This window comes from Mustela erminea, chromosome 9 (assembly GCF_009829155.1).
Source record: "Mustela erminea isolate mMusErm1 chromosome 9, mMusErm1.Pri, whole genome shotgun sequence".
In the NCBI taxonomy this organism is placed as follows: domain Eukaryota; kingdom Metazoa; phylum Chordata; class Mammalia; order Carnivora; family Mustelidae; genus Mustela; species Mustela erminea.
In genome coordinates, this window is record NC_045622.1 from 103,278,937 (window position 1) to 103,304,868 (window position 25,932).

The 25,932-nt window shown below is 38.9% G+C and overlaps 1 protein-coding gene across 2 annotated transcripts; it reads right to left on the minus strand.

Moving 5' to 3' along the window:
• Positions 1 to 1,118: 1,118 nt before the first annotated feature.
• LOC116599428 (membrane-spanning 4-domains subfamily A member 4A-like) lies at positions 1,119 to 20,025 on the minus strand. 2 transcript variants are annotated; one of them, XM_032359259.1, is made up of 7 exons: positions 19,839 to 20,025; positions 14,092 to 14,248; positions 12,942 to 13,070; positions 9,406 to 9,462; positions 8,105 to 8,263; positions 4,497 to 4,598; positions 1,119 to 1,386 (listed from the first exon to the last, which is right to left on the minus strand). In XM_032359259.1, exons 2-7 carry the CDS (start codon positions 14,230 to 14,232, stop codon positions 1,267 to 1,269), a joined length of 708 nt encoding a protein of 235 aa, XP_032215150.1. In that variant the 5' UTR covers positions 14,233 to 14,248; positions 19,839 to 20,025; the 3' UTR covers positions 1,119 to 1,266. The 2 variants fall into 2 exon arrangements, with proteins under 2 accessions (XP_032215150.1, XP_032215152.1); XM_032359261.1 differs by lacking the exon at positions 4,497 to 4,598.
• Between the last annotated feature and the right edge of the window lie 5,907 nt (positions 20,026 to 25,932).

Sequence of the window (25,932 nt, forward strand, 5' to 3'; positions counted from 1 at the left end):
TTTATAAATATGTGCTTAATAAAACAACAATGAATGGATATATATACAAATACTTATACATGCACATACGTATTCACGTGTGTGTGTATTAAAACTTCTATGGTTCAGGCTGTGCCAACCAAAGTAGTAGTTGCTTTACCTATTTTATCACAAGTCTACGAGCCATGTGATATTATTACTATTTTACTGAAGAGAAATAGGATACACAGAGACATTTCATGGGAGAGATGGAATTTTTGAGATGAAAACCCAGGGTTGTCTGATTTACAAGCCCCCATTGTTTACCACCACACTATATTTCCTGATGTCATCATTTAGTTTCTTCTAAGTTTCATCTGTCTCGGAAGTAGGCAGTGCATGAACGTAGTGTTTCTAATTTAATTTAATTTATTTTTGCTCTGTAATAAATCAAGTGTATTTAATGAGCATTCAGAAAATACCATATACTGCACAATCTCATATCTATACACATAGTATCACACTGGATAGATATTTGATTAAGATATAATCCTGCCCTTAGAAGAGAGAGAATGGGGGGAAGAGAAGGAAAAAGAGTGGGGGAGAGAGAAAAAGGAGGGCAGGAGAGAGAAAGAGTCCTTGTATAGACACAAGGACTGAATATACTATTAGAAGGTATTTCTATGGTAGAAGAAAAACAGGAAAAGGAAGGAGAGGGGAAAGCTGTGCATCTCAATGTTCTGAAGGTAAAAACACCTTGCATTCCCAAAGGCAGGAGAGGAAAGTCAAACAAATACGAGGAGTACCGGCCAGGGAAGCAGAAAAATATAGTCTTTAGGAGCCCTCATTTCAGCAATGTCTTTTTGACCTTCTTCTGCTGAATTTAATTTACCAACTTAATGTCCTTATATAAAGTTCTGAAGATGGTTAAAAAATTTTTTCTTAAGAAAGAAAGAGCACAAGAGGGAAAGGGCAGAGAGAGAAGGAAAGAGAAAGTCTCAAGCAGGCTCCAGGTTCAGTAAGGAGACTGTCATGACTTGATCTTATGACCTTGAGATCATGACCTGAGCTGAAATCAAGTCTGCACTTAACCGACCGAACCACCCAGACGACCCAATGGATAAAAACTTTCAAGCACCATTAACTCATTAAATGCATGATTTATTTATTTAATTTCTGCTATTGTTGATAAAGAGCCAGTAAAATGAGCGGTCGAGTTCTTAGGGAAAAATGAGAACATCACTTTGAATCATGTATATACCAGAGTTGGATTCTGGTACTTTCCCAAATGGGGTTCTTGCACAACTGTCAGGATGCATTTTCTGGAACATTTTGCTGTTGGTCTGTTGGTGGCATCAAACCTCCTGAAAATGGTTCAGGAAATGCAGTTTCTGCCATGTGAGGATTTGATGGCATAATCAACATAACCTGTGAAGTCAATCAGAGTGCCATAGGTGAGTCAACCAAAAAAAAAAAAAAACCACAGTGCTTTTCCTTCCTGTCCACACAATGCGTCACTATCAGAGTCTACTCTTTCTTCTTGGAATTTGGTTTCCATATTAACTTAGTGGGGTTTCTCTGGCATTCTGGAGCTCAGACTGGATCTTGGAAAAACATGCAGTGATAGCTCGTGTCTGTTTTTGTGACTCTGTAAGTGGACTGATCTTACACATGGATGAGTGTGCACAGCAAGTTGCTGATCAAAGTGTTATGGAAAATTTAGAGCTCTTCTTCCAAATCCAGTTCTTTATGCTGATGGCAACAAGATATCCAAATCATGATTTGCTGGCCATGACTCAATCATTTCAAAAACCACAGAGACCCAGAAAGGCAGGAACCATCAGCAAACTAAGGAAAATTCTGGTCTTTCTTCCACAAACTCAAGTGTGAAATGGAGTATGTATGTGTGTGAGGGCTGGGGGAGTATAGAAACAGGAAGAGATAAAACTTTGGCCAAATGTTTCAAAGACACTGCTCTTCTGGATTTGCCCCAAGAGATTTGTGGGAGAAGCTTTTCCCAGCTCTGTAACTCCAGGAGCGGAAGGGAACACAGGCTTAGACATTACGATAGGAAGGTTACTAAAGAATTTGCTCCCTTGTGCAGATGATTTGGTCAATGAAAATAAAAAAGTTTCATTTAATGAAATTACAAAGTCATCAGGAGTTGCTGAAAACTTTAACTTCTAGGGTCTTATAACACAGAAGTCCACAGATAGAGTTAGTCCAGCTCTCTTCTGTGGGGCAGGAGATGCAGTGTACCACGGCAGCCCCAAAAGAGAGTAAAGAGGCACAAAATGGTAGAGAAAAGCAAGAGAAAAATAATCTCATCAAACTATTACTGTTTTAGGATTTGCCTTTGGGTAATAAAACTATGAGCAACTCTTGGCATTTTAACTCAGTTCTTGGAAGATATCCTTGTCCTATTCTTCCCAATGCCTCTTGGTCTCTTCTCTCTTCCCATTTACCAATTGTCTCTATGTGATGCTCTTTCAGTGGCCAGGAGGATCTGCTGCAGGTCTCTGTGTAAGAGATAGGCAGGTATGCAGGCATTGGTAAAGAAGTTGGAAACACTGACTTTCTTTAGTAACCCAGGGAAGGTTGCTGTGATAGGATAATGAAGCAAAATCTGGCCCTCTCTGGGGACCTCTCCATTGTGAAGTATTTTCTGATCTGGACTAAGAGAGGAGGCCCTAAGGGGGAGTAAGGATGGAGAAAATTAATTTGTCTTTATTCATTGTGGGAGGCAAGATGCTAAAAAGACACCCAGTGACCCATGCCCCTATGTGATACCCACTGCTTGAAAATGAGTGGGATCTGTGTATCTGATGGGATATCACTCCTATGAGTAGGTAATTGAGCAGTTGACTTTGAGTTTATCAAAAAAGACATTACTTTGTAAACATTTTTCCAAAGAAGACATACAGATGACCAATAGGAAAAAGTGCTTAATGTCATTCGTGATCAGGTAAATGTAAATCAAAACCACAGCGAGGTACCACTTCACAAACATGTCAGAATGGAGACTATCCAAAAAGACAGGAGGCAAGTGTTGGCAAGAATGTGGAGCCTGTTGCATTATTGATGGGAATGCAGATTGGTGAAGTCACTACCGAAAACAGTATAGAGGTTCCTCAAAAAATTAAAAATAGAAATACCACATGATCCAGTAATTCCACGCCTGGTATTTGCCCAAAGAATATGAAAACACTAATTTGAAAAGATATATGTTCCCCCATGTTTATTGCAGCATTATTTACAATAGCCAAGATACGGAAGTAACTGTAAAATCCATCAATAAATGAATGGGTGAACAAGATGGATATATACAACTCAGCCATAAAAAAGAATGAGTTCTTGGGGTGCCTGGGTGGCTCAGTGGGTTAAAGCCTCTGTCTTTGCCTCAGGTCATGATCCCAGGATCCTGGGATTGAGCCCCGTACCGGGCTCTCTGCTCGGCGGGGAGCCTGCTTCCTCCTCTCTCTCTCTGCCTGCCTCTCTGCTTACTTGTGATCCCTGTCTGTTAAATAAATAAAATCTTTAAAAAAAAAAAAAAAAGAATGAGTTCCTATTATTTGTGACAATATGGATGGACTTAGAAGGTATTATGCCGGGACGCCTGGGTGGCTCAGTTGGTTAAGCAGCTGCCTTGGCTCAGGTCATGTTCCCAGCGTCCTGGGATCGAGTCCCACATCGGGCTCCTTGCTCAGCAGGGAGCCTGCTTCTCCCTCTGCCTCTGCCTGCCATTCTGTCTGCCTATGCTCGCTCTCTCCCCCTCTCTCTCCCTGATAAATAAATAAAATCTTTAAAAAAAAAAAAGAAGGTATTATGCCAAGTAAAATAAGGCAGAAACAGAAAAATACCATATCATCTCCCTTACATGTGAAATCTAAAAAACAAAACAAACAAAACAGATTCTTGAATACAGAGAACAAACTGGTGGTTGCCAGAGTGAAGGTAGGTGGGGGGGTGGGCAAAATAGATGAAGGGGATTAAGAGGTACAGATGTCTAATTATAAAGTGAATCCATCATGAAAATGAAAAGTACAGCGTGGGGAACATATTCATTGTATTGTAACAACCTTGCCTGGTGACAGGTGACATCACAGTGAGCACTGGGTACTGAAAAGAACTGTCAAATCACTCAGCTGTATACCTCAGTTTAAAAAGGACATTATTCTGGGTAGATTAGACCTAATCCTATGAGCTGTTTAAAAGAAACTTAGATCATCAGAGGTTTTCACTCTCTTGCTGGCCTCAAAAGTAGAAGTCAGTTGTCATGAGTTGCACAGCTGAAAGGAAATCAGCTCCGCCACACGAGCATGGAAGGGGAGTAGAGGCCTCAGCGGCGACCGCAGCCCCAGCCAGCTTCTCGATAACAGACCCTGAGCAGAGGAGCCAGCTGAGGTGTGCCCAGACTCTTCACCCACGGAAGCTGAGAAGTGACGAATGTGTGTTGTTGAAACCTCTAATTTTCTGGAATGTACTCCATGGCCACAGAAAACTAGCACACTTGACTTTGAGGCAAGCCCAACACTCACCCCCTCAGGATGGCAGCAGGTTACTTTGCATCCGAAGGCAGAGAGGGACACAGAAACGCAGAACTCTAGCATACTTAACAGGATCACCATAGCATCCAAACCCTAGAAACGAATTTATAGCCAGGAAATGTGAGAAATGGAGATGACAAGATGAAAAATACAGACCATCGGGTTACAAGGCTAAACCAGAAGCACTGGCCTGCTGTCAGAAAAACTGGTTGGTTCCTCATGGCAGTCATACGCCCTTGACCAGTGTGGGCCTGTTGAATGCCACTTATCCTCTCATTTTTTTCATTAATGAAATAACAACTTTCCCCCACCCTCTACCTTCCAGTGCTATTGTAGATACAGAATGTGAAAACTCTTTAAAGAGGGGTAAGGGATCATAAAGATAGCTTAGGTTTTTCAAACACCAGACATTCCATATAGTTGACACAATAATATCATCTCCTATCTTGGTAGTTACACGCAGAGTAATAATTGTGGGCAGAATATTAAAAGACCAAAGAGGTCCGCATCTTAACCTCTGGAACCTAGGGATATGTCAAGTTACGTAGCAAGGGAGAATTAAATTTGCAGATTAAATTAAGGTTGTTTATTAACTGACCTTGAGATAAAAAAGATTATTCTGGATTACCTGGGTGGGCCCAAAATAATGAAAGAATCCTTCTAAGTAGAAGCGGGAGGCAGGAGAGTCAAAGTCCAAGAGAGATTTGAAGATGTTGCCCTGCTTGCTTTGAAGACAGAGGATGGGACCACAAGCCAAGGACTGAGGACAGCCTCTGGAAGCCGGCAAAGGCAAGGAAACGGATTCTCCCTTACAGCCTCCAGGAAAGAATGTAGCTCTGCCAACACTTTGATTTTAACGCAATGACAACCATTTGAAATTTCTGACCTCCAGAATTGTAAGATAATAAAATTATGTTGTCTCGAGTCACTAAATTGGCAATAGTTTTGTTACAGCAGCAGTAAGAAGCTGAAGTAACAATAAAAACAAAGTTAATCAGTCTTTAAGCCATCTCCCCAGAGAACTGGCTTTAGGTTTCATCTTTAACCAAAACATATGGTCAGATTTGAGAAACACTGGGCAGTACTCATACTCCTAAAAATCTGAATTGGAGGCCTGGGATTCTTTGGTCTAAATATTCTCTCTTTCTCTCTCCATGGACGGGCATAGTATCTATCCCTAACCTTGTGGAAGTGTCAACAGATCAGAGCCCAGGACACAAGTGACACAGACTCAACTGGGCCTTGAGAATATTGGCATTCGTCATTTTTAAAAATCTATTTACTCATCTCTTCAACATACGGTAGCCTCTATGTTTCAGGAATTGTTGTAGGCACAGAAGACAGAGCAGCAAATAGAACAGACGATTTCCCTAACCTCAAGGATCTTACCATCTGGTGGGGTAGCCCAGGAATTGGAAAACCTTTTTCTGTAAGAGGCCAGCTAGCACATATTTTAAGTTTTATAGGCTGTAGGTTCTCTGTCATAAATACTCAGGCTCTTAGAGTACCAAAGCAGCCACAGACAATATCTAAACAAATGTATGGTTATGTTCCAATAAAGCTTAATTTACAAAAAACAGTAGTCAGGCTGGATTTCCAGCAAAAAGTAGTTTGAGCAAAAATCTGAGTTTAAGCCATATAAAACCATTGTCTTTCTAGACGAAGCAGAGTTGGTCATTGTCAATTTCATACTGTTCTGCCTAATAATTCCAAGTAGTATGTGCCGTCCTCTTTCCTGCAAAGAGCTCACCTTTTCTAGCCTCTTCTTATAATCGTACTCAAAAGTAAGATCTTAGGTCTTCATCAACTGCTAGCTGCTTTCCAATATTTCTTAACTTTCCTACAAGGAACTCCTAAAGGTAGAGGCCTGGTCTCCTTAAGTCTCCTGGAGTGTCAATGCTAGTACCAGGAGTATAGTGTGGGCTCACAGACCTGTGGACTGACTGTGCAGGTGCCAACGTAGGAAGAGACCCGAGAGTTCAGATCCCAAGTAACCCTTATGGATTTACCCACCAAGGACAGGCAGGAAAAATGTTCACAATAGGCATCTGTGACTACCTCTGGGAGAATGTGATTGAGATTGAACATGGTACTGGCTACCTTATTTAGAAGGCCTCTTGTTAAAAAAAATCATTAAGGACTTCAAGACAGCAACAGCAGAATAGTAAAGCAGGTGTAGGTCTCTTTTAACTGGTAAGCCTGTGTGTCTGCGCAGTTCCCATGCCCAGGCAGCCAGCCCCATGAAGCCGGTCTGTTCCACATTTTGTCCTTAGCACTGTACCCTGACAGACTGCAAATGGACAGAACTGCGGAAACTGAAAGGAGGCTTCTTCTTCAGGATAACAACACAGAACAATATAAAATACAGAAATGGATAGGGACATTGGAGGCAGGAAAGCACAGAATCTCATCTTGCTTCTGCCAATTCCCAACTGCATGATCTTGGGGCAAAATTGAAAGTTGTCTGAAGAAACTCTATTATTTTGAGTAACAGGCAAGAAATAGGCTTTGCCTACTATAAGCCACGTTAGAAACCTCAAGGGAAGTATGCATTAGTTTAGCAGAGACAGTCAAGGGGTTGTATTGGCGTGATGATGCAGCACTCAGGACTGATCAAGGATTAGCTGGGAATGAAGAAAAACCATAATGAGTCTGGAAGAATGTTAAGTTTCCAAACCATAATGAGTCTGGAAGAATGTTAAGTTTCCATGTTTGGGCGTAGACAAGAGACAGTGAGACAGAGGACTAAGCAAGCAGCACAGAGAAAGGCCAGAAGGAAGCGTGCATGGAGGGGAGACAACAGGAAACTTTGTGGTGCTGAGAATGGCTAATAGACTTTTTTTTTTTTTTTTTTTTTTTTTTAGATTTCTTAGGAGTAAAGTTTCAGTTGCATTTTGTCCAGGGCTGTACCTCAAGAGCGCTCCCTCCCTGCACTTACCCAGAGGCCCACAGCTTCACAGCCTACAATATCTTGTGTTAGTAGCAATTTGGAGAACTAAAGACATTAGGATAACATCTAAATGAGGGCAAGTGGCACAGAGAAGTAGTGATATACAGAATGGAAATTGGGAGTTTGCCAGGAGCTGGATGTTGAGGCCCAAAGTGCTTAATCTTGCAAAAACATTCAGAGATGTTGCGGGTGGAGGAGGAGGGTAATGGGTGATTTGCCACTTGTTGGATGATGTTCAAGACAATTTTATTTTATTATTAGAGAACCAGGAAACTCCACCAGGGAGCTCCGGGGACACAGAGGGATTGACATCTGGGCTCCCTTTTTAGACTGGACAACAGAATTGCTGTTTTGAAATTAAACAGAAAAAAATATGCCATGTGTTTAGTGTACTAACTAGTGAGAGTAGGTGTTCCATAAGTATGAGCTTCCTTCCCACTCTCCCTCATCACCTATGGAGGAACAAAGAGAGAGATGAGACATGGGCACGGCTCCAAATACAAGATTTTCCTCTTCTTCAATCATTTTCAATTTCCCAAAGTGATTCATTCATCAGTCAGGAACTACTACTGCGTGTTGCTTTTGCCAGAGCCGGAGCTCCTGTAACTTGCTTCCATCACAGAACCCCAGGAAAAGAGGAAGCACTCACCATGAAAATATACAGGGACAGGAAGCAGTTCTCCGTCTTCTCATAAGTGCCGCAGTGAAAGAGATTGTATCGGAAACTATTCAAGTGGCTTGCAGTGAAATAGGTCCCAAATGCAGCCAAGACAGAGCTGGAGATGTTTAACCCCAGGCTACTTCTGATCTAGGACGGAAGGAAAATCAATCCAGCAATCTGGTGGTATCCCCAGGGGTGTCACCAACAGGCACTCCACACCCCTCACTTCTGTCCCCACAGTCCAGCTGACCCATCTTGACTACCGTGCTGTTTCCTCACTGGTCTCTCCCCTCACAGCTGCCCACGTACAAACACGATCCTGTGGTTTTCAAGCCCTTCAGACAACCACCACGCACATGAGATAAACTCTTTTTTCCATGTTAACTAGACAGTTCTGCCCGTGCCCATCTCCTGCCCTGCTCTGTGCTGGGTGCCTGGCTGCGCATTATTTCCCAAATGTGGCCTCCACACTTTTTGCGCTTTTTGCGTATGACCTCCCTCTGCTCTGTATTCCTTTCCTGCATTCTCCTCCTGTGGAAGCTTATTATAAGAATGAAAATTCTCCAAGAAAGCATGAGAGGTTGAGTGTGGCTGTAGCACAAGGGGGATTTTAATGGTCATAGCTGGACCAGATACTATGGAGACACCCAGGTCAGATTTGGAAAAGCCATAAAGATCATGCTCCATAATCTGATCTTTATCCTTTGAGCTAAGAAAACGCAACTATGGCCTTTAGTGAGCAAAAACATATGTTGAGATCTGGGCTTTTAACTTTTCTTGGCTTTGTGAAAGACCTATTGGCATGAGAGCTGTGTTGTAAATTTGCTTTTCCTTACTTAATAGCCTTATTGTGAATTTCTTTCATGGCAAACCAAATGAAAATCCTTTCCATAAGCAGTCGGAATACACATTTTAATTAATAAATCAACAGAGATTATGCCACGCAGACACTTGGTGTCATTGTTTTGGATTCAATCTCAAGCTGCAACATCTGTTTGGCCAGTCCCATTAGAGATTCCTTTTCAGGAATGCTCTGTATTTTCATAAAGATTCTCTCAACACTGCCTTCCCAAACTTTTCATAGTCATATCAGTAATTTTATGAGCAGTCATTTTTTTATTACAATTTCTGAAACACCAATGCAACTATGTAAAACAATCTCTCCGGATTTTTAAAAAACAAAACCCGTCTTGTACTCTGGCAGAACAAATACTTGATTAGTCCTTCTTCTTCTGGGACAAAAATAAGCAAACAGATTAAAAGAAAAAAAAAAAGGAAATAGTACTCACCAGGCCTTTTGTAGTTTTAGTCCCTGCTACAATTGACAAGGACCCCGAAACAATAAACTAGTAACAAGAGAAAAAAAGTGTGGGTAGAAAAACTTTAAACAAATATTTAAAGTGAAAACATACTAAAACTTACCCCTAACTGATAAATTTGTTAAAAAGATCAATTATATTGGGAGAAACACAAAAGATTGTAAAAAACTCTCCTCTTCTCCCGGAAACAACAGAGAAACTCTACCACATGGATTCACAGGAGAATTTTTCAAGCCTCTCAAAAAAATGTCTAATTGCAATGGTATTTAAACGTTTGAGGTCCTTGAAATACCAAGAAAGCTCCTAAATTCCTGATATAAAGGAACCCTAATATGGTACCAAAATTTAATAAGATTTTAGAAAAGAAAAGAAAGTAAAGATCGTTTTTATTTAAAATGACTATTAAAAGCTATAAACAAAATAGTAGCAATGAAAGTTTTAAAATTCCATATTAGATGGTGATTATTTTAAAAAGTTTTTAATAATATACTATTCCATTTGGTTCTATCAGTTGGGTGATTATTTTCCATTTATCTAAAACAGCTAGAATCAAGTTGATTGGATTCCCCCCTGCCCCTGCCTTGAACTATTTGACTGTTTGAATTTCTGGGTTTGCTTTCCAATTTGATTTCAGGAGTTTCAAAAATCGTATCTTAATAGCAAACAAAGACTGATCTAATGAAAAGCTTGGTAAATTTCTTCAAAATGTTTATAAATTCAAAGACATGGAGATGGTAAATGTTAATTAAGTCACCTCCAGAAAAAAATAGCAGCAAGAATCATCCATTATATTATATGAAATGAATCATGACTATGTGGGATATTCCTTTAAATGTCCAGGTTTTTAAAATATTGAATAGTATTATAATTTATAAATACAAATTTAAGGAGAAAATTCACATCAAATTATTACTCATGTTTACAATGTTAAGACATTTAATAGAATTCAACACTATTATGACTTAAACATTCTTTATAAGATGCAAAGAGTTTCATCTTCCATACGTAATGGAACATTTGTCTTGGTCTGGAAGTCTTTATCGTATTTAATGAGGAAACACTAGGGCCATCTCTATTAAAGTCAAAATCAAGATAAAAGTGTAGATGAACAGATATTACTCTTCTTAGTATATTAACCAAAATTACTATGTAAGAAAAATATTTGAGGAAAATGTTTACATTTACTGTTATTTAAATGTGAATGCATTATGCTGAGGATCTCCAAGAATATCAACTAAAGGCTACTATAAACTTTAAGAAAAATTAGTAAGGTACATGGGAAGAACATTATATACAGAAATTACATATAAATACATGCGTATTTGTGTGTGTGTGTGTGTGTGTGTGAAGATTTAACTATTTGAGAGAGAAAGAGGGAGAAAGCGTATGAGTGGGGGAAGGGGCAGAGGGACAGGGAGAGAGAGAATCTCAAGTGGTCTCCTCACTGAAGGCAGAGCCTGATGTAGGGCTCAGTCTCATGACTATGAGATCATGACCTGAGCTGAAATCAGGAGTCAGATGCCTAAATGACTAAGCCCCCCAGGTGCCCTTGTATTTCTGTGTTTAAAACACAGGATTTAATATCACAGTAAAAAATATATTAAGCTTCCAAGAGAAAAAAACTTAACAAGGACTCTGAACAGTGTATATGAGTAAAACTTTACAGTGTTCGAATAGTCCACAGAAGAAAACTTGCACAGATAGACTCATGAGTGAATAATTTTATAGCATTCTGAAAAAAGACATACAGCTGTACTGGAAACTAAATTGTCAAAGATAAGAGATATTTGTGATTCGTTCTTGGTATTGGTTGTTGTACTGTATAAGAGAGTAAAGGGAAAATGAGGTTGAAAGAATAATGGAAGGTCGCAGCAAAAATATTCCACCAATTAAATAAAGACTGATCTAGTGGGATTCCTATGATGGTTTGAGTGATAGTTCAGTTGACAAACATAGCTCCTGCAGTTCCTGGAAATCTATGGAACCTGTGCAGAGGACATAAATTATGAGAACTGGTTTCCAAAGTAGTGTTGAAAAAAAAATTAGGGGTGCCAGGGTGGCTCAGTGGGTTAAGCCTCTGCCTTTGACTCAGGTCATGATCTCAGGGTCCTGGGACCAAGCCCTGCTTCAGTCTCTTTGCCTGCTTCTCCCCCACCCCCACCCCCGCCTGCTTCTCTGCCTACTTGAGATCTCTCTCTGTATCAAATAAGTAAATAAAATATTATTTTAAAAAAGGAGGGGGGAGTGAAGGGGAAGCAGAATGTGTGAGTGGCTGATGTCTGCAAGACTGAAATCAGAACGACCCTGTTTGAACCCTGATTCCTGTACCAAATAAAAGCATGATCTTGAGCAAATCACTTAATTTCTCCAAGTCCCAGTTTCTTCATCCACAAAATGAGGACAATGGTAAATCCTTTCTCAGAAGTCTGTGATGGTTGCACAAATGGAACTAAATACATAAATCACTTAAAATAGTGCCCAGACTATGGTAAGTGTTGAATAAAAGCCGTTATTGACATTAGTATCATCAGACGTGTAAAGCATGGTACAAATGCCCAGGAATAACACAGTGTATGCTGTTCTTTAAATCTTCACTTCTGTAAACAGGCAAAGGGGAACAAAAAGCCAACTCTGTAATAAAGCTCTAAACTCTCTCATTCTCAACGTTGTAGATGAATGGAAACCTTACAATTCTTGAGTAGGGTTTTCTGGTTCTAACATAAACTTATTTTCCTCTTATCACTTGATACTTTGCGTTCTGTTTACATTCTTAATTTGCAGAGAAACTCCCTTGAATTTTATGTTAAGGGAAAAAAATTTAAAACTTTCTTAGATTTTCACTTAATCTTATAGTTATTGTTAAATTTTTGAAATAAAGTTTATCTAATAGCAGCTCCATTTGTTAAGATTTGATAGCTGATTATAAATTGCCTGCATAACAGCCATGTCTCTTCTTTCTTGTTAATGAAATCCTCATTTTGTTCATGAGGTCAGTGAGCCCTTCCCAGGCTAACTGAGAAATGAATTTCAATTAGTCCAAGCCAACAATGGCAAATCCATTACCTTTGCCCAGAGTTGGTTTGGGACTATAAAGGATTTATGCACACAAAACATTTATGAACAATGAGATGTATCTAGTCTGATACGATATGCCAGCCATCTTCAGTGAAGTTCTTGCACTCCTGAACTAACCAACCCTGGTAATGACTAGCCACTGGGTTTCTAGTTGTGAAAAAAATCAATGCTTTCAATGTTTAATACATTCTGTTTGGGTTTTTGCTATATGCTGCTGTAATATACCATACTAAATATTTAATCTCCCAGCTTTCTATGAGTCTTTTATTATTATTCCTATTTTAAATGTGAGAAAATGGAGTCAAAAGGAGATTAGATACCTTTCTCAAAGTTATAGAACTACAAAAGAGGGCTAGATATGATTCTAAAGCTCAAGACATTAACGACGAAGTTATGTTGTCTCCAACGATAACAGAAGGTATTCTACTCACCATCAGCGACCCCACAATTTTGTACACCTCATGCTCTAACAAATAATGATACTCATTGAATGGAAACATGACATTAATGTTTATTATTCCCAGGCTGAGGTTCATCAGGGCAATCAGGATCTGCACAACCTAGAAATGATGAAGAAAGTAAAGACTGATTATCTGCCACCCCCTTTCCAACCACCAAGTTCCTCCTCTTCTCCATCTTCTAATATGATAGACGGTCTTGATAGTCTCCTGTTGTTTTTCTTTCATATAAAGAACTATGGGTATATTAGCTTACTAAAACTGTCTCTTGGGATATCCATCCCAAATGTCCCAGTCATTTTCAAGGTAAAAAGAATGAACCAGGACCTCCCCAGAAGTGCTTTACTGACCCCTGTGGTGTTACTCCTACTGCAGCGCTTGCTCTCTTTTGCTCAGATGGGTGTGACTCAGAAATTAGGAAGCAAGGAAAAATAATGTGAAGGAAGGAGCATGTGTATAGGTGAAGCAAAAGAAAAGAGCAATATGAGCTTTTCTTGGTATCTAGGATCTAAAAATAGAGGCATTAGATTACAGTTATCCCATGGCATAAAAAGGATACAAAGTCTCATAATGATTTGGTCCCATGGGTTTAAAGCTTAGGCTAGAGATCAACCTCTGTATTCACTCCCCTTCCACCTGCACTAATCTGTCTTTCTTTAAACTGTCCATTTCTTGTAGGCACACTCACCTGAGACTCTGAACAGAAATGCACAGAGAATAAAAGAATTTTCATCCTCTGAGGAGCAGTCTGAGAAAATTTCCCAGAGACAGTAACAATGTGGGGTAATTAGCTTTCAGAAAAATCTGTTGGATGGACACCAGCTAGTGTACACGTGGCCTTTTCTTTTGCTGCTATTCCCTGCTGAAGTTAAAGTTATCATGGATGACCCACAAACTTAGAATAGATCTGAAGTCACTATGTTTTAAATACAAGGAGATTAGAAGCATGATGTAATAGAATATTGTACCATTTTGACTAATAGGGCCTGAGCATCAGATACAAATGACCCTTGGGCAGGCTGATGTATTATAAGGTTAATGGGACAAAGTATTTGTCATTAAAACTGATCAGCTGTGAGTTTACAATACAACTGGTCTACTTCTGGATCTGCAACTGACTTACCCCGAGAACTTTAGGTTCCCCCTTCAAGAACTTCTCTGGCATCCATTTCCACTGATGTGGGTATAGAACCTCAGACTTCTCTGGCTGGTGCACATCAGGGCCAGCCCCTGTGGTCCCTTCTAGTCCTTGTGTGGTTGCCATGGCAGCAAAAAAGAAGCTACAAAAAGAAATGTAATTTAGGATGAGGTCCTGTTAATGACAGAACAACCAATGGGTCAAAAAAAGAAATTAAAGGAGAGATTTTAAAATTTCCTGAGACAAAAGCGGGAATACAGCTTACCAGAACTTGTGGGATGCAACAAAAGCAACTCTGAAGGAATTTCACAGCAATAAATACCTACATTAAGAAGCAAGAAAGATCACAAATAAACAAGCTAACTCTACCCCTTAAGGACAAGAAAAGGAAGAATAAACTGAGTCCCAAGTTTGCAGAAGAAAGGAAATAATAAAGATTAGAGCAGAAATAAATGACAGAAAACTCAAAACGATAGAAGAGGCCAGTGTCCCAAATCTATAAAGAGCTTAGCAAACTCAACACCCAAAGAACAAATAATCCAATCAAGAAATGGGCAGAAGACATGAACAGACATTTCTGCAAAGAAGACATCCAGATGGCCAACAGACACATGAAAAAATGCTCCACATCACTCAGCATCAGGGAAATACAAATCAAAACCGCAATGAGATACCACCTCACACCAGTCAGAATGGCTAAAATTAACAAGTCAGGAAATGACAGATGCTGGTGAGGATGTGGAGAAAGGGGAACCCTCCTACACTACTGGTGGGAATGCAAGCTGGTGCAACCACTCTGGAAAACAGTATGGAGGTTCCTCAAAAAGTTGAAACTAGAGCTACCCTATGACCCAGCAATTGCACTACTGGGTATTCACCCTAAAGATACAAATGTAGTGATCCGAAGGGGCACATGCACCTGAATGTTTATAGCAGCAATGTCCGCTATAGCCAAACTATGGAAAGAACCTAGATGTCCATCAACAGATGGATGGATAAAGAAGATGTGGTATATATACACAACGGAATACTATGCAGCCATCAAAAGAAATGAAAATCTTGCCATTTGCGATGACATGGATGGAACTAGAGGGTATTATGCTTAGTGAAATAAGTCAATCAGAGAAAGACAACTCTCATATGCTCTCCCTGATATGAGGAAGTGGAGATGCAACATGGGGGTTTTGGGAGGTAGGAAAAGAATAAATGAAACAAGATGGGATTGAGAGGGAGACAAACCATAAGTGACTCTTAATCTCACAAAACAAACTGAGGATTGCTGGGGGTCAGGGGGTCAGGAGAGGGGGTGGGGTTATGGACATTGGGGAGGGTATGTGCTATGGTGAGTGCTGTGAAGTGTGTAAACCTGGCGATTCACAGACCTGTACCCCTGGGGATAAAAATACATTATATGTTTATAAAAAATAAAATAAAATTTTTTAAAAAGGGGGAAATTTCAAACCTCATTTTATGAAGCCAGCATTAGTCTGATACCAAAACCAGGAAGGGAAATACTAACAGAGATACTGGAGGAATATATCCCTGATGCATGCTAAAATTCTCAGTAAAATACTAGGAAACTGAATTCAACAACACATTGAAAGGATTGTTCACTGTGACCAAGCAGAATTTACTCCTGAAACCAAAAATTGTTCAACATATGCAAATCAATCATACATCACAGTAATAGAATGAAAGAAAAGAACCATATGATCATCTCAATAGATGCAGAAAAAAGTATTTGACAAAATTCAACATCCACTCATGATAAAACTGTTAACCTGATAGACATAGAAGAACATACTCAACTTAATAAAGGTCATATACAAATAGCCCACAACTAACATCATACTCAAAGGTGAAAGGTTGAAGGCTTTTCTTCTAAGATCAGGGACAAGACAAGGTTGTCTACTCTCACCACTTCCATTCAATATGGTACTAGAAGTCCTAGCTGGACCAATCAGTCAAGAAACAGAAGTAAAAGGTATCGGAATTGGAAAGGAAGCAGTAATATTGTCTTTATTTGCAGATGATATGATTTTTATAATTAAAAAATCCTAAAGACTCAACTAAAAACCTATTAGATCTAATCAATGAATTCAGGGAAGTTGCAGGATACAAAATGAATATATACAAAATCAGTAGCATTTCTAGACATTGTGGAATTTTTGAAAAAGAAATGAAAAAATTGATCTCATTTATAACAACACCAAAAACAAAAAAACACTTATGAATAAATTTAACTAAGAAGGTAAAAGATCTATGCTGAAAACTGCAAGACATTAATGAAAGAAATTGTAAACACATATAAATGGAAAAGTATTCCCTGTTCACGGATTGGAAAAATTAATCCTGTTAAAATGTCAATACCACTGAAAGCCATCTATAGATTCAATGCATTGCTTATCAAGATTTTAATGGCATTTTTTATAGAAGTAGAAAAAAACACTCCTAACATTTATATGGAAACACAGAAGATTCCAACTAGCCAAAGAAAAACTGAAAAAGGAGAACAAACAGAAGGCATCACATTTCCTGATTTCAGGTTATACTATTAGGATTTAGTCATCCAAACAGTGTGGTGCTGCCAAAAAACAGACAGACAGACCAACAACGAAATTCAGAGCCCGGAACTAAACCCAAGCACACATGGTCAACTACTATTTGACAAGAGAGCCAAGAATACTCCATGGAGAAAAGACAGTCTCTTCCACAAATGGTTCTGGGAAAATTAGGTGAACACAAGTTGAAGAATTACACTGGACATAAATCTTACACCACTCACAAAAACTAACTCAAAATGGATAAAGACCTCAGTGTAAGACCAGGAACCATAAACTCCTACAAAGGAAACATAGGAGTAAAGCTTTTGACATGGGTCCTGATGATGAATTTTTGATATGACATCTAGAGCACAAGCAAGAAAAACTCTACAATAAACAAACAGGACTACATTAAACCAAAATCTTCTATTTATCAAAAGAAACCATCAAGAAAGGGAAAAACAACCTATGGAACGGGATAAAGGTATTTGCAAATCACATATCTGATAAGGGGTTAATGTCCAAAATACATAAAGAATTCATACAACTCAATAGGAAAAAAAAATGGGCAAAGGATTTGAAAAGAAATTTCTCCAAATAAGATATATAAAACCCCAATAGATATATGAAAAGATGCTCAACATCACTAGCCCTTAGGGAAATGCAAGTCAAAATTACAACAAGATATCACCTTACACTGGTTAGAATAGCCATCCTCAAAAAGATGGGAGAGGATGTGGAGAAAAAGAAATCCTTGTACATGGTTGGTGGCAATGTAGATTGGAGCAGTAAGTGTGGGAAACAGTATGGAGGGTCCTCAAAAAATTAAAAATCATGAGAGACTATGGACTCTGAAAAACAATCTGAGGGGTTTGAAGTGGCGGGGGGGTGGGAGGTCGGGGTACCAGGTGGTGGGTATTATAGAGGGCACGGATTGCATGGAGCACTGGGTGTGGTGAAAAAATAATGACACTGTTATGCTGAAAATAAATAAAAAAAACCAAAAAACAAAAAACAAACAAACAAAAAGCATTATCCAATAAATAAATAAATAAATAAATAAATAAATAAATAAAAATAAATTAAAAATAGAATGACCATATGATCCAGCAATCACACTTTTGAGACTATGTGCAAAGGAAATGAAGACACTAATTTGAAAAGGTATCTATCCCCCCACATTCATGGCAGCATTACACACACACACACACACACACACACACTGGATTATTATTCAGCCATGAAAAAAAAAAAAGGAAATTCTACCATTTGTAACAACAGAGAGGGACCTTGGAGACATTATGCTAAGTGAAATATGTCAGGCAAGACAAATATTGTATAATATCACTTACATGTCGAATCTTATTTTTTAAAAAATCCCAAACTCCCAGAAAGAGATCAGAATTATGGTCACTAGAGGTGAAGAGTCAGGTGGGCAGAAATGGCAGAAGCTGTAAAAAGATGCAAACTTCCAGTTATAAGATCCATAAGTACTAGGGATGCAGTGTACAATGTGATGACTATAGTGAACATGACTATGTAATGTATAGGAAAGCTGTTAAGAGAGTAAATCCTGTAATTCTTATCACAAGGAGAAATTTTTCCCTTTTTTTCTTTTTCTTGTTATTGTATTTATAGAAGAAGATGGATGTTAGCTTAACTGACTGATCATCACTTCACAACATATAAATGAAATGATCATGCTGTACTCCTTAAACTTATACAACGATATACGCCAATTATTTTTTAATAAACCTAGAAAAGAAAGAAAAAAAGACTCAGTTATTTCCTTCTTGCACCATAGAGACCAAAAGTATTGTAAAAGTAACTACTGGTAATTCTTAGTCCAAATAAAGGTGTATTTTAGTGTACTTCTTTTTTAATGCAAATAAATTTCTGCGTTCACCTCTCAGACTTATCTTCAGATTGAGGATTTAGGTGATGTAGGCCCTATCTTGTCAAACATCCTTGGTGGTTCTTCCTCTCTATTTAATAAGACTTTGAGTTTCCCACAAGCAAACACTATATTATAATAACACTTCCAAATGTCTCTAATGGTCTTTCCATATTCTGTGGCAACATATATCTGGTCCTGGTAATTTGGGGCTGATGCTCTGGTCCTTCTAATGAACTCTGACTATAAATTTGCTTAACTGCCTCCTTCTTTCCTACCACAGAAATCTGTGTGTAATTGCCTAGGGAAGATAAAGTCCTCAAGGATAAATACGTGTTTACCCTCTAGGTCTGGACTTCCCTATTTTCAAATAAAAAGGAAACCAAAACAACAAAAAAGTCTGGAAAGGTATGAGGAACATTTCCTCTAGATTGGGGAAGACTCTGAACTGTAATATTACCATATTATTTGCGATATGTGTTGGGCTGTTGTTGACAAGTAGTGTGTCTTCCTGTTATTGCTGTTCCTGCTACAACTGTGGAGAAACCTAGAAAACATCCCACTTTCCTTCTACTGATGCCAAATCTTCTTGGGGGTGAGTACCGCCACCCATCTTTTGTTTCCTACTGTTTTATCACCAACTCCCTCCTGAGTCCCAACTGCCAATGAGGGAGCTGGACAATGGTCTTCATCAAACTTAAATCTACAAAATCCCTTTCCTCAGTAGACTTCCTCACAGGTATCTTCAGTCTGTGGCATGGCGTCTCGTGAATGCTGCCCTGGAATGGTTGGAGAACTAGGTCAGACCACAGTGTACCCCAGGGCCTGCTTAAGACTGGGGACCCCACCTTCGCCTGACAGCATCTCCACCAAATTCTTCACGTGGCAGGCCTTTTTTGACTGCTGAATTATAAAAATGATGTCAGAGACAGAGAATAAAGAACACGAAAGAAGGAGACTCAAGAGTATATGAAATACTTAGTGAAAAAATATAAAATATTGCTTTCGGTTTCCCTAAGAGCCTAGGGATGTAGGGATCAAACATAATTGTGACCACCTTACCCAGGCTCAGCCTCTAGGAGCCTGTCCTTACCACCATCCTCTGCAACAAAGAATGTTCTCCAACCCACTCCTCCCAACATACACTTAAAGGTGCACTAGACCCACCCCCAACCCAGAATACTAGCTCCTGCTGTGAGAAGTAACTTGATCCTCTCTCATTCCACTCTCAGTCACCCTAGAACCAGCAGATGAAAAACCCATCAGCCCCAGAGCCTAGAAAGGCATGCCCCTACCTTTCTTCAGGCCTGCAATGTCTGCAGTGCGTCCTATGAGTGCCGGAGACTCTGGGCAAGTGCCTTCAGTCCAGATAAAACACTTGCCCCCACTCCACACCTCACTCAGGTCAATTCTGCATTCCTCTCCTGCAGTTTTTCTGAACCCCAAAGGCAGTGCTGAGTATTTCTGAGATGCACAGCTGCTTCCTTTTTTATGTCGGAAGTGCTAACTGATTTAGCATCCTTAATACGGGTGTGGGTGTCTGTTGTGAAATTTGCTGAATGAGCAGTGACTGCCTCATACAGTCTTTTATAGGAAAATAATAGCATGTGTAATACCGTGTATATAGTCTATAATGTGTCATTACTGTGTGTATCGGTGGAGATCAGTGGCTAAGGATTTACTGTGGGTCACACTCTGCTCAAAGGTCTTTATATACATACATAAACTAATTTAATGACTTTTTAAAATTTTTTTTATTTTTTCAGCGTAACAGTATTCATTATTTTTGCACCACACCCAGTGCTCCATGCAATCCATGCCCTCTCCAATACCTACCACCTGGATCCCCCAACCTCCCACCCCCCGCCCCTTCAAAACCCTCAGATTGTTTTTCAGAGTCCATAGTCTCTCATGGTTCACCTCCCCTTCCAGTTTCCCCCAACTCCCTTCTCCTCTCCATCTCCCCTTGTCCTCCATGCTATTTGTTATGCTCCACAAATAAGTGAAACCATATGATAATTGACTCTCTCTGCTTGACTTATTTCACTCAGCAGAATCTCTTCCAGTCCCGTCCATGTTGCTGCAAAAGTTGGGTATTTGTCCTTTCTGATGGAGGCATAATACTCCATAGTGTATATGGACCACATCTTCCTTATCTATTCATCCGTTGAAGGGCATCTTGGTTCTTTCCACAGTTTGGCGACCGTGGTCATTGCTGCTATAAACATTCCACTGAGTTGGGGGTTGGAGGGTGTTCCAAAGAACCAGATCGCATGGAACGACAAAAAAGTTAGACACAGAATAACTGGCAAGTGATGTTGAAGAATTATGGAAACAGAGTGAAGGGTAGACATGAGACTTGACAGAGAAGCATGAATAGAATCTCTCTACCCCAAAGAAAGCAGATAGGACCACCACAGAAGTAAGAGCAAACACAGAGAGTTCAGGTTCAGTGTCAGAAGCTGTAAATAATAGAGTAGGGCAGAGCCTGGGGCAGCTATTTAGTTAAATCATTTTTAAAATTTTGTTGGAAACATCTAGGTCAGTAGTCCCTTTCTCCTTCACCCAGGTACTACACCACACAGCAGTGTGGTGTAGCCCCAAGCCAAGGTTTGGGAACTTTTTTCTGAGCAAAATTACCTTTCTGCTTTAGGAAAATACATAGGATGTGAGTACCAGATCGCAGTAAGAAGCAGAACAGAGGCAGGAATAATGTCAAGCCTTCGAAATAACAGAAAAAGAAAAAGTAGGAAGAAGGGTATTAAGGAATTGGTACTCAAATGAAAGTCCTGACTATCCCCTCAAGAACGAGGATTCTAAACATGGAGACTCAGAGGGCACTTTTGTCTAGAGAAGTGGGTGCTCTCCTCACCTAAGTCACCATTTTCCTGCACATATGACCTGGCTTCATGCTTACTTCTCCCTCAAAATCATCAGATGTAGGCTGTGGTGAGCAGAATGTATATTTATTGACATGAAAAAAGCTATTACCAAGTTGAAGTGTGAATAGAAACAGAGCATTTAGGGAAACCAATACCATAAAATAGAGTAACCAGCTTAAACAAATGAACAAACAAAAAAATGTTTTCTATTTTTTGGCAACTGCTCTGTATTCTCTTATTTCCCCTTTATTGCTTAATTTTCGATATGAGTATTTTTCAATGAGTTTTTTATTATTATAGTTCTCTCTTCAATTAGTCTACTAATTATAAAGTCTTTTACTAGGTGTTTTCTTATACCTCTAAAAATCACAGCATGTATAATTATAATTGACTTATCAGATTCTAATAAGAATTAGAACTTTAATTTCTTCCAGGAAAGTCAATTTTAAGATGGTAGATTTAATTCCAAATATACGAGTAAATATATTATGTGTAATATGTGACAAAAATTTTAGACTAGATTAAAAAAACCAAACCCCATTATTTACTATTTAAAAGAGGCAAATCTTAATAAATACAACACAGTTTAAAGTAAAAGAATAAGAAAAGATGTATCGGGCAAACTCTAAAGCTAAGGCTTATTAATATCAGACAACGTTAACCTTAGAGCAGAAAGTGTTACTTATCCAAAAGAGGAACATTACATAATTAAAAATTATTACAGTCAAAATCTCCAGGAAGATGGAACAATTTTATTTATTTATTTATTTATTTATTTATTTATTTAATAAGATGGAACAATTTTAAATGTGTATATACTTTTTGTGTGTGTTGAAAGCATTTTCTTTTTTTAATTTGAATTTAGTTAGCCGATATACAGTACATCATTCGTTTCAGATATAGTATTTAGTAATTTATCAGTTGGATACAATACCCAGAGCTCATCACATCATGTGCTGTCCTTAATGCAAAAAGAGAGAACCTCTAATAACAGCAAAAATTGAAAATCCACTGAATTTTAGATGGCATTTTAAATATGTATAAGCAAGAAAGGATATGTATCCTGAACATACAAAGAACTCTTATAAGTATTAGCTAAAGAAAAGACAACTCAGGAAAAATTGTTTAAGAGACTTGTCCAGGCATTTCACAAAAATAGAACACCCAAATGGTCAAAAAAGATATGAAAACATGTTTAATTTCATTAGAAATAAATAAAATGAAAATTAAAGCCATATTTCGATACCAATGGACACCCAATAGAATCAGCAAATATTCCTAAATAAAAAGAATCCCGTATACTAGGTTCACTTCTCCGAGTTTCCTTATCATTTTCAATAATTAAGGAAAAATTCCCCAAGATGGTGAGCTGCTCTTGGCTATACAAAGTCTTCAACCTGTCTCTCCTCCTGTTCTCTAATTCCTGTCATTGGCCAAGCCCAACCCACAAAGTTCACCTCTACTACTACCACTTGGTTCCAAAATGGGTTATTCTGATATTTCCCAAAGTGCTTCAGTTGAAAACTAGTCCCTTGAGATACTCTAAAGGGTTAAAACAGGAATGGGTAGATTCTATGGATCATTAAGTTCAGAAGGGACAGAAACTTCACTATCTTCTGGAATGAAACTATGAGAAGTCCTATAAAATAGCAACACTCAAAAGTAAGGGCAAAAAAAGTATTATCTAAGAAACAACTGGGCACAGAAGGCCTCCTCAGAGCTGTTTGGAATTATTAAAGGATATAACCCAACAAAACAAAAAGCTAATGTGAAATAATGAGTAAAACACAAAATAGCATTGAACAAATAAAGCAGTAAGAGATTAAAGACTAAGTGTTTTTTCATGTAAAATAAATATAACAACTGGAACTCAAAATGACATGACTCCAACATGAGAAACAGGAGGAAAAGTACAGGTATCCTAATATCCTTTGCAATAATTGAGGGTATTCCTTAAAGGAAAAAAAACTCTGAATACAGTTCAGAAAAATTAGAAAAGAGGCTGGTCAAGCCATGACATTATGTCTACTCTTTTCCATTCCTTGAATATCGAGTTCACAAACTTACAACCTTCTATCAAAATCTTTATCCATCATTTATTATCTATTCTTTTTTTTAAATGTGTACATCTAATGTAATGTAACTATCCCCCCCTAGAGACAAAAATGCACGTGTCCCCCACCCCCACAGGGGGGAGAATAAAGCATAGATAGACTCATCATTGGACCCAGTCTCTTTATTCTTACCTAACGGTAGATTTCATGATCTTAACACATTCCACCTATCAAGAAAGGAAGAGAAAAATGAAAACCAAATGAAAATAATAGGAGGTAGGTTGTGGTTTTTCCTATAGGCCCTGGAGTTTATTTGAAACACAATTCAGAAAGTAAGAGCCAACAAGTACCCCCAAATGAAAGACAGCTTTGGATCCATTTCTCCAGAACTTAAAAAAACGTTAGCGAAACTACTCAGTGATCATCAAACCCAGCAGCCCTTTGCAGAAAAGCCTAGAGATTCATCATCAAAAAGGAGGATTTTTGAAGGGAATTTATAGGACTACAGAAATTTTTGGCATTTCCCACATTAGTCCTCACAAACAGACAAGTGCATGGTCAGCAAGGGAACTCTTTGGAGGTTTGGGGGGAAGCAGTTGTCAGAAGGCAAGTCTGGAATTTTACTTGCTGAGCTGTAGAAAACCATAAGCGAGCCCCAAGTTGCCACTAGAGCAGAGAATAAGCAAGGTCATGTGTTAACTGGCTCATGACCCTTTAAGTCTACAATGGTTTAGAGATTCCCATCTAACTTGGCCCCAAAGAAGTCTGAAGATGGGACACTGACCAACTGTTGTAAAGGAAGCTAAAGAGTAGGGCGAGCTATATTTGGATGCATGGAATTGGTATGGACCAAGAGGATGCTGTAGGAGGTAGCTGCATTAACACTATCAAAAAATAATAATTGAAATAAATTCACATGGCAACTATTTTTCTGATTTTTTTGTTATGTTCAAGTTAGCTAACATATAGTACACGGCAATTTTGAGGATCAAATTATCTTTACAGGAAGAGAAAAGTCCACAGTACTAGTAGTCTTCAGTGTAGACTCTGGAATCAGACAGAGCTAGGTTTCCTTGCATGATCTGGGACCAATGAGCTCTCCAAGCTTCAGTTTATTCACCTATAGAATGTAGATACGTCGGGGCGCCTGGGTGGCTCAGTCGTTAAGCATCTGCCTTCGGCTCAGGTCATGATCCTAGTGTCCTGGGATGGAGCCCCGCGTCAGGCTCCCTTCTCAGCAGGAGGCTTGCTTCTCCCTCTCCCACTCCCCCTGCTTCTGTTCCCTCTCTCACTGTGTCTCTCTCTGTCCAAAAAATAGATAAATAAATAAATAAAATCTTTTTTAAAAATGTAGGTAATATGTCATATGGTTATTGAGAGGATTATCTTAGGTAATACACATAAACTGTACACAGCAGTATTTCAACAGAAAGAAATATTCTGAGTAATACCAGAAAGTTCAGAGAAGCAAGACATTAACAGCAAAATGTTCATTGGATTTAGCCTGAAGGAGATCATTAGTATCCCGTTACCAGAGTCTCAACTAATTTCCTTTCTCTAGAAGCAAGCATTTAAATTTTCAGTAGTTTCATTTTGTGTTTACGTCCATATTTCTAAGCCAATGCATTTATTTATTTTTAATATTTTGTTTATTTGAGAGAGAAAGAAAGAGAGAGCACAAGTGGGATGGGGGAGGCAGAGGAAGAGGGAGAAGCAGACTTCCCGCTGAGCGTGGAGCCCAAGGGGGCAACTGGATCTCAGGACCCTGAGATCACGACCTGAGCTAAAGTCAGATGCTTAACAGACTGAGCCACCCAGGTGCCCTTAAGACAATGTATTTAACATTATTTTTAATTTGGGGCTTTTATAAATAACTCCCTATTATTTTTTTTTCTTTAAAGATTTTATTTATTTATTTATTTGACAGGGAGAGATCACAAGTAGGCAGAGAGGCAGGCATAGAGAGAGAGAGAGGAGGAAGCAGGCTCCCTGCCGAGCAGAGAGCCCGATGCGGGACTCGATCCCAGGACCCTGAGATCATGACCCGAGCCGAAGGCAGCGGCTTAACCCACTGAGCCACCCAGGCGCCCCGATAACTCCCTATTATTGAAGACAATGGACTCACCCCTACATCCTTCTCCCTTACTCTGGATACCCCTCCCCGTAATAACACTTTCTTCTCCCTCATTCTCCCAATAGAGTTCTATCATAATTTTTACTTGGATCAATATATGGTGTTTTAGTCATGAATAGGTAAATTACTATGCATGTTATGTTTGTATCTTCTTTCAACCACTTCTTTTCCAGGACTTAAAACTGCCTCACATTTCATATGCTTAGCTTTTCCTACCCCTTGGCAATTATTTCCCAAGAACCCCACCATGAACACAAATCCCTCGATCTTTGCAGACTCAGAGGACAATATTTCATTTAATTTTTCTGGAGACATTCCT